The sequence below is a fragment of the Apis mellifera genome, linkage group LG15 (genome assembly GCF_003254395.2).
Source record: "Apis mellifera strain DH4 linkage group LG15, Amel_HAv3.1, whole genome shotgun sequence".
Taxonomy (NCBI): domain Eukaryota; kingdom Metazoa; phylum Arthropoda; class Insecta; order Hymenoptera; family Apidae; genus Apis; species Apis mellifera.
The window spans coordinates 1,809,388-1,826,646 of NC_037652.1; the positions used below are offsets into that span (position 1 = coordinate 1,809,388).

Below are 17,259 nucleotides of genomic sequence, written 5' to 3' on the forward strand. Positions count from 1 at the left end.
AGTAAAAGAAAATTTATGAAAATTAAATCTACGTTTAAAATTCGTAAATAAGAGTGCACATGCGCAAACATTTCGATGAAAGACGTTACTCTAGACATTAGTCTTGCACGGAAAGTGAATTTAGTTACACCCGTGCCACAGTCAAATAAACATGGCGTCATAGAGATCATTGAGTTGTGTTTAGTGATTAAATGTTTGAGATTTGTGTAATACAACAATTTTCTAGTTTTCATCTCATCTTATGATCGCATCGACATATTCCTAAGAATGTTATCCAACTACAACTAAGATTTCATTGAAAATTCTACATCAAAGGTAAGTCATCTGACAAGATACATATCTTCTAATATAAAATTGCTGTTTTATAGTTGATAATAGATAATAGGAAAGTAACAATTACATTAATACTATTATAAGCAAATAAAAATCATATTATTAGTTTATTACTTATATTAATTATTATACTGTGATAGAATATAATTGTTTATGATACAGTATGGAAGTTATTTCATGCGGCATTTAGTTTAATATCGCAACTAAATGACGGAATTTCTCAAAAGATTTTTTATTAAATTAGTAAAATTTCCATAAAAATAAATTTATTCTTATTATATAAATTATCCTTATTCTTTTTTATATATATATATAAAAATTTATATTGAACAGCGATGACCTATTAAATAATTGGAATCAAGCATAAAATATGAATAATATTCATATTTAATAACAAATTTTTTTTTATTACTACAATAACATGAAATTAAAAATTTTCATTATTAAAATTATTAAATTATTATATTCTTTTAGAATATAATTTAAAACTTCAAAAAGATAATCATATAATTTGTTTTGAATATATAATAAAATAAAAAAAATATATAAAAAAAGTTTAAATCATAAATTTATTAATATCAATAAAAACAAACTTAAAAAAAACTATAAATATTTCTCTATGAATTTATTATAATATTTTAATAGATACATGTTATACATTTATTTTTTATATTTATCTCAATACAAATATAAATTTATAAATAATAATAAATCCGTGTACTTATTTTGCCTATATTATGTTATATCACGTAATATAGTCGTGCAATATCGTACTATTATTTTTATATGGGTAAAAAATAAATCAATTTTGTTTAATTATATTCTAATTACATGTCTTGTCATTATATGATGAAAAAAATATCTTTTTTTTTTTTTTCTTCTATAGTTTCCATTATACCTATCATATTTATTTAAAATTTGAGTTTAAAAAAAAATGTAATAGTTTCATTTAAATATATATTCTCGATTAATTGTTATAGTTATTTAAATTTATTCATGAATAGAGATTTTAAATAATCAAGCAAAAAAAACTGAATATTTGATGATAAAAGTCATGTTATATTTTCAAATACATTAAAATACAATATAATATAATTAAGATACATTTTCAAAAAATTAATAGAAACAAAACAATATTCTATTCTTTTATAGACCGGATTCATGCATATTTATATATTTTTGATATTAAAATAAAAAAAATGGAAGAGTAGAGATAGATCAATGTACGAATGGATAAACAAGGTTAGTATCCGAATCGAATGGTCGCACGTGAAAAGTATTATCGTGTGGAGCGTGTTTGTTTTTATACATACGACACCAGAGCTTCAATGTCGCAAAATAAACGATTTCCACTAAAGAAAGGAAACTAAAGCCCATGCAGAGACCCAATAAACCACCTGTACTGGCTGTATATAAACATATAAATACATGTATAATTAAAATTTTTGAGATTTTCATTTTTAACTATTTTATAATATTTTATAATTATAAATCATATTTTTTGCAAAAATGATTTTAATATTTCAAAATTTTAAATATTATTGATATTTGCTTTACAATCTTGCGTTATGTATACATATATATATACATATTTATTTATTTATTTAAATATAATTTTTAAATGTTCGACTAAGTAAATACTTGAATTAATTTGTCTAATTAATTAATTTATTATATATTTTTATTATATATTTGTCTTTATAAACTTTTGAAAACAAAATAAAACAAAATTTATAATTCATATCTCATAACATTTATTAATAAACTTTTTTCTATACTTTTCTATGGAATATTGAAAGATATAAAAGTTTGTAATAAATTTATAAAATCTGTCAAATCAATATTTGAATTTACGGCAAGAGATATCTATATCTATATATGAATTAAGAGAGAATTAGATAGGAACATGAAAGAATAGATAAGCCCTCTATTGATTCATATTAAAACTATTTGATTATGTTACTTTAATTCTTTTAGTATCATATTTAATTGGAAATTTCATTAATATAAATCATAATATAATTAAAAAAAAGATCAAAATTTACTTACATAGAAATTCTGTGGAACCAATAAATTCATTCTTTATATATTTAGTGAATTGAGAATCGACGAAATATAGATGAACCACCGCCATGTTTTTACTAATAAAAAAGAACCAATTCAATTATTATCGATATCTAATTATTAATATATGACTAATAATTATCATTCATTCTATATATATTGTAAGTATATAAATGATTAAATGATAACTATTAAATTAAAATAAAAAATAGAATTACGCGAAATATTCTTTGCTTTTCTTTATATAGACATCAGGAATTATAAGATCGGACATCAATTTGCTCTGTGAAATTTCTACATTATAACCAATTTCGAAGCATCCTGGGTAACAGTTGCAACTTGGTCTATGAAAAATAATAATATAACTTCAACTTTTATTGTGACAAAATTTTTGTTAAAAACTACATTAGTTAATAACTTACATTTCAGTAATGTTTGTAGAATTTGTACTGAAGTCCTCATCGTAAAGTTTAATTTCCATTATTTTTCGAGCTTTCGTTGCACAAATATCATCTTTCTTTTCACAGATAGGCGTATTGGAAGATTCTAGGAAAAAATACCAAATCTGATATTTGAAATCTAAATTTAGAATTAACGAATTCTATTTTGACTTTTAAAAAATGAAAAATTATAAGATTATAAGATTCAAAAGAATCTTATAATGTATATATATACTATATTAATATACAAGAAAACAATAATATTACTAATTATATATATATATATTTCTATAAAAAAAAGTTTAAAGATTACTAGGCATGTAATATTGAACGCAATGACAGATTTTCTGCGTAAAATTTGCTTCACATTCAAGTACGCAATTCTTCTGCGTGTAGGTTCTATAATAACGTAGTTTTCTCTCAAACGTAAAGAAACACTTCCTCTTTTTCAAAGGAATAGAAATTATTGACTTGCTAGCAGTCATTATCCGAGGTGTTATGATCACCCTAGTCTCCTCACCCGGAGTTACAGTGAATGCAAATTCAGCAATTTTTGGTGTCTCGACTGGATTATGTAATAGCATCTGTAAAAATATATTTCAGTTTTTTTTCAACAATTTTATTTTAATTATATATAATATGATTTAATACTTTATAAATATCACATAAACTTTATATTTATATTTTTTAAAAATTAAATCAAATTTAATTATTAAGGTTAATTAGATTGTTATAATGAAAATACATATACGAAAATTGAATAACTAAAAAATCTTTTCATTGATTTTAAAATATGTTATATTATTACATGTTAATATTATTAAATATGTTAATATTATTACATGTTATATTATTTTAAAAAATGTTTTCCATCATAAATATTCAGCAACATATTATTAATAATATAAATATTAATAATACATATAAATAATACATTTTCATAATTTATATTCATTTATTGAAAATTAGCATTCTATTTTCTTTAAATATTTATTACTTTTTTTAATTGAATTAAATAAAAAAACTAATGAATTATAAAAAGAACTTTTGAATATGAATGATCTTAAAAAAAATAAATATTTATATTTTTTTAAAATTTATTTTATATAAAATTTATGAAAAATTTTATGTCGTAATAATGTATAGGCAATTGTATTTTCTATAAATATTATAAATGAATTATTATTACATTAAAATTTATTATTATAATTTTCTTGTATGATTATTGTTCTGTACAAAATATATTGGAATACAATATCCTTTACGACTTTGTTTTAAATTGTATGTTTATTTTTAAATTGTATACTTTTATGTAATATTACAAGTATTTAGAATAATAAGCTTTCTTATATTAAATCATAATATAAAACTTATCTAAACAATCAGTCTCAAGTATAATGTGAAGAATATTTTTGCATATAAATTAATAGCATAAAAATAAAATCAATTGTCCTATGTTTAGAGAAAAGTTATCAAAAAGATCTTTTTAACACATTTTAAAATCGATAAAGTCAATTAAAAAATATCTCTTCAACAAATTCATTTGAAGATATCTATTTCTAAAATTTTAAATTAATTTCAATCAAGATTTTGAATTGTAAGTTTTTGTTTTAATTATTGGATATATAATTGGTAATATTATAATTATTAATTATCTGTAATATAATCCAGTTAGTTTCATGATCTGAAATCCAGTTGTACCTTGAAACCAACGCTAGTAGTGGATGAACAATAATATTCATCGATGTCTACATCGAGAACCAAAGTCAGACCGTACAATTGTCCAGCGCTATAAGGTCTCCATGGTACAGAATCTGACGATACATTTGCATCGTATCCGATTTCAGGATTCCAATCGATGCTGTTAAATGGGAACGTCATGTTGATGTCGGACCAATCTCGTCTGACGACAAAATTGAATTTATAAAAACATCAAGGATTATTTAAAATACCTTTATTTAATGAATAATGAAGATTTTAAAATATAATAAATAAAATCAATAGAAGATAAAGATTTTGATTGATCGAAATGAATATATAAAAAAAGAAATTATTAAAAATGATAAAAAAAAAAATTGTTTATTTATCTTTGATTTGAAAATTATTTCTAAAATTTACATACGGATTATAAAACAGATATTTCCTGTGGACTGAATTGAAATTGCAACATAATCCTTCGTCTGTCAAAGTAGGATTAAATATTTTCTCGCAATCGGTAATGTTTCCATGCCATTTGCACAAATGCAACATTTCTGAACAAGATTGCGTCACCTATTGAAAATATTTTTATATGCATATCATTTTCTATAGTAGTTGCTATAAATTTACTTGAATATTTATTTAAATCGCTATATACATTGATCATAAAATGCAGAATATTGTCCCAAGTTATCGCGCTCTCATCGAAATCGAAAATCATCGAACTATTTTCAAATTTGCACATATCTTCCAATAATAGTTTCTTTCGTGTAATATTTCTATAATAGAATAATTTGTTATATATTTTTCATTTTCTTAAATCTTTGTGCCTTAGTGAAAAATTAATAGAAAATATTAAAAATTTTATTAATTAAATATTTTTTAATAATTTATTATATAATTATAATTTTTTTATTAATTATTTGAAAACTTACCCAGAATTTATTCGAATTGCCTCATTTTTCTTCGCGTTATTCATATTACAAATGGTGACCGAAGGGAACGGAAATTCATTCAATAACACTGGTTCTGGGCTAAGAGCGATAATAATGGGCGATGACCCCCATTTTTGATATAAGTACCAAATATAATAAGCGGCAGTTAAAACTGCTAGAGTAAACGAAATTATCCAGAAAATTCTGTGAAAGAGAAAGTCACTCCGCTATTGTAAAGTTTTAATATTAGTTATATCAAATGTAAAAAAATTTTGAAAGAAAAAATAAAATACATAATGAAAATTTTTATTTGAAAAAAAATATTATTTTGAGTTTAAAGTGTAAAATAAATATAGAATTCGAAAGAGTCCAATATTTAATCAGTTATTATATATAAAAAATTTTTTTATGAAAATATTTTATAATTAAATTTTTTATAATTAATTAAAAATGAAAATTACCTCTCAACAATTGTCGAGTTTGAATCTCCAATATAACGTAAGCCATGAAGAGTACTATTCATACAATATTGTTTCATAGCAGTTCTAATATTCTTTGAATAGTGCCTTTCAATTTTACTAAATTTAAAAAATATATTTAAATATTTTTAGTTATCTACGATATGGAAAAGATCATTACAATCATTTTGATGTCATAATCTATTATTACTTTGTATTTTTATCGTCATCGTGATCGTAATGTTGCGTAATAGGACTTTCCTTTCTGGAGAATGCGTTCTTGTTATACCGTGATCTTAATGTCGTATCCTTCGATCGATACATAATCTTCCAAACATTTAAATTGATATGTAAAAAAAGAGATTTATAAAAAATTTCAAACAAAAAGAATTAACCAATTATTATTTAAATACTTAAATTATTATATAATTATATTAAATATTTATTCTATGAAAAAAATTAATCGAGGATATAAAATAAAATTTTTTCATTTGAAATTTTATTTTTAAAAAAATTTTAAATCTTTTTAAATTTAATTTTATTATTTTTTAATTGAATACAAATATATTATATAAATTGAAAAATAGAATAAAATTTTGATATTCTAAGTTTATATTTTTGAAAAAATTAAGATTTATATATATATAATTAAAAAAGTAGTCATCATCAAATTCTATTTTTTTGAAAAATAGTATTTATAGAATGTAAAAATCTTATTTTATATTTTTTAATTTATTTTTATGCAATAATAATCTATTCTCATGTACCACATAAATCATTCATTAATCATTAATCATCAAATTATTTATTCACATATAATCAAATATTAGCGAAATTCAATTGCAATTTAAAATTTAATTTTCTCGAAAACAAAACTAAATGAAAAAATATTATTATTTATTAATTTTTCTTTGATTTATTTTATATTTATTTCATATAGAATTATCCACTTGATTATACCATCTATATTGGAACACTCTTATTATATAATCTTATTGTTATTTTATTATTTTAATTTAATTATATTGACTAAATTTTTAATATAAAAAAATTATGCTGTTAGCATATTAATATTTAATTATTATAAAAATATATTAACTTAATTAGTATTAATAATGATGAAAATAATATCGAAAAACATAAGATTTGAATTAATTTTTTTTTAATTAATAATTACATTAAATATTATTACCTTAAAAGAGGTTGGTCGAACTTTAAAATTCTCTTCAGTAGCGTATCCTTCCAATCTAAAAGGTTGTTTATATGGATTCTGTAGATGTACAGTGTTGATAGAATAGGGTATATTAGGATTATGATTTCTTAGATAATTTAACGTTGCTTTATCAGTTGTTTTATAAATCGTTTCAATTGATTTTATCTTGTCCTCGTTCTCTGATTTTAAATAATCCCGATAAATTTTAATAGACATTGCATTGATTTCTTTAATCGTTTGGTTGTTATTCATAATGTTTCATTATCACAAAATATTGATATATTTCCGGTTAATTTTTTATATATTTTCTGAAAATTTGTTTTAAATCTTTTTTAATTTATTTTCGTACCAATTTTACTCGCTTATTAATTTTTCACAATATTAGTTTGTAAAGAATATAAAGTCTTTTTTTTTTCTTTTTAGATAATATCTCTTTTGTAAAAAAATTTTGTATAGAATGTTGTATTTTATATAAGATAAAATTATATACAAAAAATGGCATTTAATATAATTATAATAACTATAAAAAATTAAAATCAAAAAATTGTAGAACTTTTTCTGGAAAAAATATTTAAATAACTCTTTAAAACTAAGATTCATATAAGAAAAAACTATTAGCTTAATATTCATACAATTATTATATTATTTTAATAATAAATTATATAAACTCACCCTATTTTTACATTAAAAATTTCATAAAATAGAAGAAATTAAATTAAATCACAATATTTTAAAGAATCTTTCAACAATATGATGACATCCTTTGCAAAATTATTATTATTTATTTAAAATAAAAAAACTTTTAATTTTATTTTGCAGACAAAAAATAAAATTTCCACTTTTATAAATTTATTATACAAGAGAATGATCCTGTTTGCAACTACCAAGTACACAATACTAAAAACCAATTTCGTGGTGGCGACCTTTTCGTCCTGTCATATGATGTTTTCGTTCAATTAAACCGAATGAAAGTGTGTCAACTTTGCGAAGAAAAATATGCAATGTGTTGATTCTTCTAAGCATCGAAGGAAGGATGTCTATCAACCGACTGAAGACAGATACCAGTATGGACATCCTTTTAACTCGCTTGGACAGGATCCTCACGTGTCAATGGTTGTCTGTTGTCTTTAGTTACACATCAACATGATGACACAGATAATTTTAAACGACTATTTTATCATACTATAGAAGATCTATTTCGTTTGGTCGAAGAATGAAAGAAGATAGAATTCGCAGAAATCCGATTTTTATCCTTTTCCTTTTAAATTTTATTTATTAATTTCTTTTTATTATTTTATTTTTATTATTATTTATTATTTTATTTTTTTTTCTAGAATAAAAATAATATTATATTTAATGTATAAAATATAATATTTACGACATTAATAATAATATAATATTAATATTATAATAAGTAATTAATTATTAATTATATTTATTCTAATTTTCTGATGCAAAATTAAAATGAAAGATATACAAGATATGTTATGATATTAAATGAGGAATATTTTTATGGTGTTAAAAAAAAAAATAATTATATTTTTAAAATTTTCATTTTTTTTATTTTAAAAATGTAAATGTAATTCAATTCATTGAAAAATAATTAAAATATACAAAGTAATAATAAAAATTTTAAAAAATTAGAATGAATTTTAAATTAGAAATTAATATTAGAAATATATTGATATTATTAAAATTATATAATTTTATTATTATTAATTTATATTAATAATAATTTCATTCATGAATTGGAAAATTGAAAGAAAATTGACGCATTTAACTTTAATTAAATATTAAACATTAAATATGATAAAATATTTCATAAAATTTTAATTTTAAAAATGTGATGTCGAGAAGGATTATAATAATAAATAAATATTTAAAAAATAAATAATTAAAAAACAAATAATGAAAATAAATGTTAAGATTTATTCTGGCTTAAATGAATTATTTTAAATGAAATTATTTTTGAAATTTTACATATTAAATGAAATAAAACATAAAATCATTCATAAAATATAAAATTGCAAAGTTGATCTAGGTGCGTGACTTTCAAATAAGATAAAAGAAAGAAATTGCACGAACTATAAAAAATATAATAACTATAAAGACTATATCAACTATAATTATTTTTTATATTAATTGCATATAATAGAAATATTTCTTTACTAACGTAATAGAAAAAATGTTATCAATACTAAATAATAATATATGCAATCATTCATTATTACAAGTCAGATGTAAGAAAAAAAAGAGATAAAAAGAAATTGTTTATTTATATTTTTCAATATATTTTGATAATATTAATGTAAATTATTAATTAAAAATTCAATTTCCATTATTTATTTATTTATTTTTATTTGTCAAACTAATTACACTAAAACTATATTATTATACTACGAAGAAAAAAAGATTAATATTTCACGTACACAAGATATCTTATAATTTAAAATTTTATTATCACATGATTTGAAGTTTAAAATTTCAATATATTTATTTATTTTGAAAGATATTCTTTTCTTTGATTAAAGATCATATTTAAAATTAAAAATTATAATTTATAACTTTTTATATAAATTCTGAAAAAGTCATCTCATTGAGAATTAATTTTATTTAAAGAAATACTGCATAAAAGAATTTACATTCGAACTAATTTCTTTACTGGTACATTGTTATAATAATCGTGTTTTCTTGTAATCATTCATAATCGTGTTGCATAGTTGAAAAATGTATGTACAATAATTATCAACATGATTGAAGTCCTGTTATTGATTATAAACGTGCAAATGTTTGCAAAACTAGCAAACTCGTTATTAAGCAACATTTATTCGCGTTATCGCACAAATATTAGCTTCGACATTCAAACGTAAAAGCAGACATTATGAAATTTTTATGATACGTATAAAACCTAATGTGCAGGATATGTTATTCAACATGAGTGGCATATTTGAAATTGCATTGACACTAGTGGTTCGATAATGGGTCATCATTGTTTATATTACATTCTTCTAATATTAAAAAACGTTATAAGAGATGACAGTGATTGCGAAGAGCAATTTTTCAAATTGCATATGATTCTATCTAATTAATGATATATTTGCAATTATTACATACTTATTATTATTCCATTACAACATTGAATATAATATATTATCGAATAACATACGATGATAAAATTTAAATGATTAAGCTATATTAATTGCAAACTGAAATAGATAAAAACAAAAATAAAAATTGAGTCATCGCAATCATTGCTAACATTTTAATTTTTAATTTTGTTTCATTTTTTCATTATATGCGCATAAAATGATTGAAATTATATTAATTTAGAGAAAAACGTTTATTCAATTAATTTATTAAAGAATTTTTTATTTAATATTTATGGAGTTTCTAATATCAATGTTGGATAAAAATAGTTGTTCATTTTATTTAAGTTATAGAAATGTCGAAGAAAAATAGGAAACGGAAATTAGAAGGAGATGATCAGTCAATGGTCGACTGGGAACAAGAGAATATTTTTCCAGAGGAAATAAAAAATGAAATGGAAACTATGTGGGAGGTATATATTTTTATAATAATAATTATTATTATATATTTTTAATTAAATATTAACATTAAACTTTTTTATTTATTTATTTAGATTCCACAAATATTTCATTTCCTTCATTTGGCAAAAGAAGCTTTAAACATACCCCATTTGTCTATGTATGAAATGGAACGAATGCTTCTGATACCAAGAGCTTCTAAACAATTGGCAAATATAATGACATCCTTGTTAAGGTAAAATAATATAATTGCATTAAAATTATTATTATTAATATTATTATTATATTAAGTTATTAATATTATACATATATAAAATTAACTTAATATATAAATTCAAATGTTCATAAAAGAAAAAAAATCTAAATTGTTCCATTAAATCCAAATTATATTTAAATTATAGCTATTCAATGTGATTAAATAAATAAAAGTAAATTAAATTAAAAATAACATAATAATAATATATAAATACATAAGCAAAGCATAAATTAACATAAATATTTTATTATAAAGTAATTATTTTTAAATTAATAAAATTTTTAATTTTAGTTCTCCCATAACAAAAGCAAAATTGAGAAAAATACCACCAATGCCGTACGAATTTTGGACAAATATCCTTGCTTATAAAATGAAAAGTTGGTTCAAAATTTACGAAGCTAAACACCAAAACGCAGTAAAAGTAAGCATTTATCATTTTTATGTTGTAATGATGATTCTCTATATATTATATATAATATTATCATTATCACTATTATTATTATTATTATTATTATTATTATCAATATTATCGAATTATTATAACATACTGTATTATTTCAAATATATGTATAAATTGATTTTATATATAATAGCATTTTATATTACAATAATTAGAAATATAATGAATGATTTTTAGGTTTTAGAAACTATCGGCGTAGAACCGGAATTTTGGAATGTTTTTCCTGATGCTCCTCTATTGAATGGAAAAGATTTTGAAGAACTGACTTTTAAACAAAAAGTTTGGCTTTTGAAAACAGTCTGTGATACAGTTATGGTATGAAAAAAATAAATTGCATAATATAATGCTTAATATGCTTAATGAAAAATGAATTTTAAATTAAAAATTAAAATTATCTTTTTTTATTTGTATATAAAATAAATTTATATATTGTAATTTCATTTATAAATTTTATAATTTAAATATTGGCAATATGTTTAATGTCAGAATTTAATTTGATTAATAATTTTGTTTATTATTGCTATAAAATATAAATTTTTAGCACACTAGAAAAACTGTGCAAGAGGAAATAGCCAAGCAACCATGGGAAAACCAATTTGAAACTGTTCTAGGCACTGATCGTTATGGAGCAAGATACATTTATTTTCCTCAGTTTCTTAAAAGTGATTTGAGAATTTATAGACATTGTCTTGATAATAAAATTCTATCCACAGTAAAGGTATATAATTGTTAATAATTTTTGCTCATTATTTTTATTAATTTATTTTTTTATTAATAATTTTTTATTAACAAAAGATTAATTCTATTTCAGCCAATCAAACCTAAATTAAAAACAGAATTAGAAAACAAAACATTAAATGAAAATGATTCTGTGAAAAAGAAAACTAAATATAGAAGAAGAAAATCTCGATGGAGTAATGGATTACCTCCAAAATCAAAGAAAAAAATAAGTAAATGTGATGACAAAGTTGTAAATGATTGCAAGTGCACTAGTGACAGTGCAATAGGCTCTTTGATAAATGAGGATACGAATTTTAGTAGTACAAGCACTTGTAGTAATAATAATAATAATAGCAATACTAATAATAATAATAATGATAATAATAGTAATAATAATAATAATATCAACTTAGATATTATCAATGTCGAAAGATTGAGAAGTTCGTCGAAGTGTTCGAAAGATGCATCCCAAAAAACATGCTGTAAAAGCACAAAATCAAGTGGTTACGATACAAGCAATTCTAATCACGTCATTTCTGGTAAGAGATTATCTCAAAAAATGTTTAAAGGATTTTCTGACAGTAGTAATAATGTTAAATGTGATATAGAAATAATCAACGGAATTTTGTCCAATCTAAAATCGGAAACTAACGAAGAAAAAGTAACAGATGATAATGATATATCTTTAACCCATGCTTCGAAAAACAAATTAAAATTAAATCCGACAAGACAACAATATTTAGATTCAATGGATCTACAAATAAATAAAGATAATCCTGTAGATAGAACAATTGATAATTTATCTACCACTTCAAAAACAGATGATGAAAAACTAAATGAAATTATCAGTGCAGAAAATTTAAAATTAAACGATAAAAGTTCAAATGATATTCATAATGTAAGAAAAACGCATCAAATATCGATTGTATCAAAATCTGATGATGAAAAATTAAATGAATCAAGAACTCATACTTATAACCAAGGAGATAATGTTAACTTTTCTGAAAAAAAAACAGGAAGCAGAGTTCTTAGACAAAATGGAAAATTTAAAGAACAGAAATCAGATAATGAATCAGATCAAACAAGTAAAACAAATGAAATAGAATCATTTGATGATAAGGATCTTTCTTTGAGCGAATTAAGAAGCATGCTACAGAAGGAAGCAATGGAAGATGATTTTTCTTTCGATGAGAGTAGCGAGAATGGCAAATATAATCTTAGAAAATTGAATAATAAGAAAACAAATGATTCGAAACAGGAAACAGATGATTTTAATGTGATGCTCTTGGAACTTAGTACTTCGAAATTTCAACTTGTAGCTGATAGTCTTAATTCATTGAGAGATCTTATTTCTTCTTTTTCACAAAAAAGTAATAATCCAAGTACTGATACAGATACTGATGTATGTAATCATTTTTTATTTAAAATTTCTACTTATAATCTTTTTTTAATCATTTTTAATTATATTATTTTAGGCTGAACTTATGCCTCCCTGTGAAGTAAAATTAGTTAAAAAAATGACAGAATTATTAACGTCTTTGGAAGAAATAGAACCAGCTTTACGAGATTCAATGAAAAGAGCAAGAGGAAAACTTCAAAAAGAATGGACTAATTTTAAAGAAGGGTATATTTATTTTGTATATATAATATATCGCATAATATAATTCATTCATGATATCATATCTCATTAAATTTAATCTGGGAAACAATAATGATCTTAAACAAGAAAAATAAAATGTATATATTTGATAAATACATTCTTAAAATTTATTTAATATTCCCAGATTAAAAATTTATCTTACCTGAAACCTCTTGAACTTGCTACAATTTGTACATGATCTGTAAAGTGGAACTTATCCACATTTTTTCAATAATATTGTTTTCTTTATCAAGTGTGTATAACAGATAAGTTGCTGTATGTTGTAGCAGTGCGGAGGATCAGGACTCATCTGGGGAGGGTCTCGGCTCTAATTGGTGGGTTCTTGGATCGCAGGGCTATCAATTGCCAACTTCAGGAGACGCAACGTTACAAACGTTACCGCAACTTACCGTATCCTCAGCTGGCTCCCAAAACATCTCCAATAAAAACGACGAAGAAATCATTAAATGCACAGAACACAGTAAGAATGTCGAACAAGAATGTAAAGAACCCCAAGATGAGAATTCACAAAACGAAATACAAAGAGAACAATCTGAAAGAGACGAAAGTAACACAGCTCAAGAAAACACAGGAACTGAAGGAGAGACAAAAGAAGATTCAAGTGAAGAAGGTAGAAATTAAATGATAATGAATAATTAATTTAATAAATCATAAACTATCGCATAATACAAATTTTTTTTAATAAAAAAAAAATCATATAATACTATCAAAAAATTATATAATGTTCATATAATATATATTATGTATATGATGTTTATGGTATATATTTACATTTTCTAATATAATATTAAATTTTTTGTAATATTAAATTTATTCCTTCTATTATATGATGGTTTATATGATAGTTTATAAAATTTTTTCAATATAGATAATTCAATATAGATAATCGAATTTTTTTTTATAAAAATAGAACATCAAACACGAAGAGTCTTACGAGCCCGAGGCGTTTCCTCATACACAGAACAATTTTATTCAGACGACGATATGGAGGAGAACGAGCTGGAGGAATGGACCGACTTTGAGGCCGTGTACGCGGCTCCCAGCACACAGACCAGTGCATCCACTCCACACTTTGGTCCGAAAGTCAGATATGCTGACGATAGGACAAACGAGGAGGAGGACTCAGACCAAGATTGGATTCTACCAAGCTCTCGCAAAAGGAAAAATAAACGTCCGTGTGAGTATACAAATATAAAATCCTTGTAATTATTTTGTTTTTAAAATTTAAAAAATTATTAATAATTGATGAATAAGTAATATAATAAGTAAAAGTAATATAAGTAATAATATAAATATAAAATAATATATAAATATAAAAATTATGATGATATTATGTTTTTTAAAAGTATTTTTATTCATATGAATAATTAACATTTAAAAAAATTAAAGAATAAAATCATGAATACAAATTATATTTTTAGCTGCCAATCGAAGATTAAAATCCTTTCAACATAAACTACAAAATATCAAAGTTGATGCTCTTCAAGATGCAGCAGAATCAAAAATAACTTCCTCTTCTAATAATAAAATTAATAATGAAAAAGAACGTCCTAAAATCAAAGAAATCCAAATATGTAAACCAAAGAAATCTATCAATTCAGAGCCTTCTAACAAGAATATAGAAGAGAAACAAAAGGCTATGATAGAAAATAATCCTAAAGAAATAGTGCCTTCCACAGAAATAAATTGCAAAATAGAAAATGTTGTAAGCGTACATTCGGAGCTGGACATTAAAGACGAAGGTCCGATCTATGATTCTGTACCAAATCAAATCGATAATAATTATGCTACAAATTTTAATTCTAATTATGTGATGCTTAAAGCTGATCATAATCCAATGAATTATTATGTAATGCAACCAAATTCCACAACTGTTGTTTCACAAAATGCAATTGTACAATCTGGACCAGTAGTCTCAAGTATCATACCACCAATTCAACATGGATATTACGTACAAGGGACACAAAATTATATTATTCAGAATCCACAGTCGAATTTCGTTCCTTCCCAACCATTTCAACCTCAAGGACCGCAAATGATAACACCACAACAATTTGTCGGTCACCCTGGTTATGTACCTTATATGGTATCTACAGCTCAACCTGGATATGCAACTACCGATTCACAAATTATTTCTCAAGAAATATCTCAAAGTACTTCGTTTCCAGTTCATCCTAATCCTGCTCCATTGACTAGACCTTCACAAAATAGGTATTCTATACCGAGACAGAACTATCCACATCCTAATGGAGCGGTTATAAGAAGTAGTATGCCCATAAGAGGAAATATCTCACGATCCAATAACTCTAGGATCACGAAAAACATTCAACAACAACGTAATACTGGTATTAGAATGCAAAAACCAAAAAAATCACAGACATCTTCAGAAAATACTGGTCAAAAAACTACTTCTTTGATCGTTCTTAGCGATAGTGATGATGAAATTGAGATGATTATTACAGAAAAAACGAATCCCGAGTCTGATGGGGAAAAAACAAAAACATCTAAAAGAAATACAATGCAGGCTAGGCAAAAACCAATGGTTACATCAGATTTAACAATTAAGCCAACAAAAGGTGCAATTCCTCCGCAAATAATTCAACGTATGAATCAAGGAGGAATTTCTATAACACCAGTTAAACCTACACCACCGGTTCAAAATACTAATACACAATTAGTGGTAGTTGTGAATGAAACTGGAAGCCATTATGCCTTAGCACTACCGAATGGAAGTAAATTGATTCTCACACCCGAACAAGTTGCGCAAATTCGAGCATCAAATGGTGGAAAACTCATCTTATAAAATTATTTTAATTTTAAATGAAGAATTTTTTCTTTTTTTAATGAATAGAATATATTCAGATAATACATTTTGATCTCTGATTTACTTATATTACTATAATATACTTTTGACATTGATGTTCCTACAATATATAACAGAGATCTGTACAATATTTCTTGGATTCTATTGGACTCTATTTGTACGTAAATATTAAAAACGATATATTAAGTTAACTAAAACATCTATCTTTCAAATATCAAATATCTTTCAAATATATTGTTTCAGTGAATGAATTTATTCCTGAAACATTTCACTTTATGCTTAAAAATTTACGCATAAATAATTTTGTGAGCTTTATCTATTTAAAAAAAGAAAATTTATAACACATATTATACTTGCACGTTTGAATATAATTAATATATTTTAATAATGTTTTGAATATTTCTCTTTCATTTATAATGTTAGAAAAATACTTGAAACCTGTGATGTCTATATCTTTTTGTATATTTTTGTTACACCATGTTGAAGCAATATTTGTATTAAATTATACGAATTTATTGGATATTCTAACGAGATATTAATTTTTGTCAAGTTTAAAGAAAATTTAAAATATTATAATTTGTAAAAATCATTTTATAAGGTAAGAATATTATATTTTGCATATTTTATAAAAATATGAAATATTATACTGTTTT

The 17,259-nt window shown here is 22.8% G+C and overlaps 2 protein-coding genes across 8 annotated transcripts; one reads left to right on the plus strand and one right to left on the minus strand.

Annotated features, from left to right (window-relative positions):
* LOC100578556 (putative uncharacterized protein DDB_G0282133) lies at positions 1 to 17,130 on the plus strand. Of its 7 annotated transcripts, XM_026445366.1 has the most exons (14): positions 2 to 315; positions 7,961 to 8,205; positions 10,576 to 10,700; positions 10,782 to 10,921; positions 11,234 to 11,363; positions 11,580 to 11,717; positions 11,944 to 12,120; positions 12,214 to 12,457; positions 12,536 to 12,661; positions 12,731 to 13,524; positions 13,598 to 13,746; positions 14,049 to 14,392; positions 14,693 to 14,959; positions 15,204 to 17,130. In XM_026445366.1, the coding sequence occupies exons 2-14, from the start codon at positions 8,175 to 8,177 to the stop codon at positions 16,583 to 16,585; spliced, it is 4,047 nt and encodes a 1,348-aa protein (XP_026301151.1). In that variant the 5' UTR covers positions 2 to 315; positions 7,961 to 8,174; the 3' UTR covers positions 16,586 to 17,130. The 7 variants fall into 7 exon arrangements, with proteins under 7 accessions (XP_026301146.1, XP_026301147.1, XP_026301151.1 ...); XM_026445364.1 differs by having other exon boundaries at positions 12,214 to 12,661; XM_026445365.1 differs by having other exon boundaries at positions 12,536 to 13,524.
* Positions 1,457 to 7,424, minus strand: LOC726792 (pickpocket protein 28). The gene is made up of 12 exons (XM_026445367.1): positions 7,121 to 7,424; positions 6,140 to 6,255; positions 5,932 to 6,048; positions 5,471 to 5,674; positions 5,194 to 5,314; positions 4,960 to 5,108; positions 4,539 to 4,740; positions 3,151 to 3,421; positions 2,820 to 2,943; positions 2,616 to 2,741; positions 2,383 to 2,474; positions 1,457 to 1,739 (listed from the first exon to the last, which is right to left on the minus strand). The coding sequence occupies exons 1-12, from the start codon at positions 7,391 to 7,393 to the stop codon at positions 1,552 to 1,554; spliced, it is 1,983 nt and encodes a 660-aa protein (XP_026301152.1). The 5' UTR covers positions 7,394 to 7,424; the 3' UTR covers positions 1,457 to 1,551.
* Positions 17,131 to 17,259: the final 129 nt, after the last annotated feature.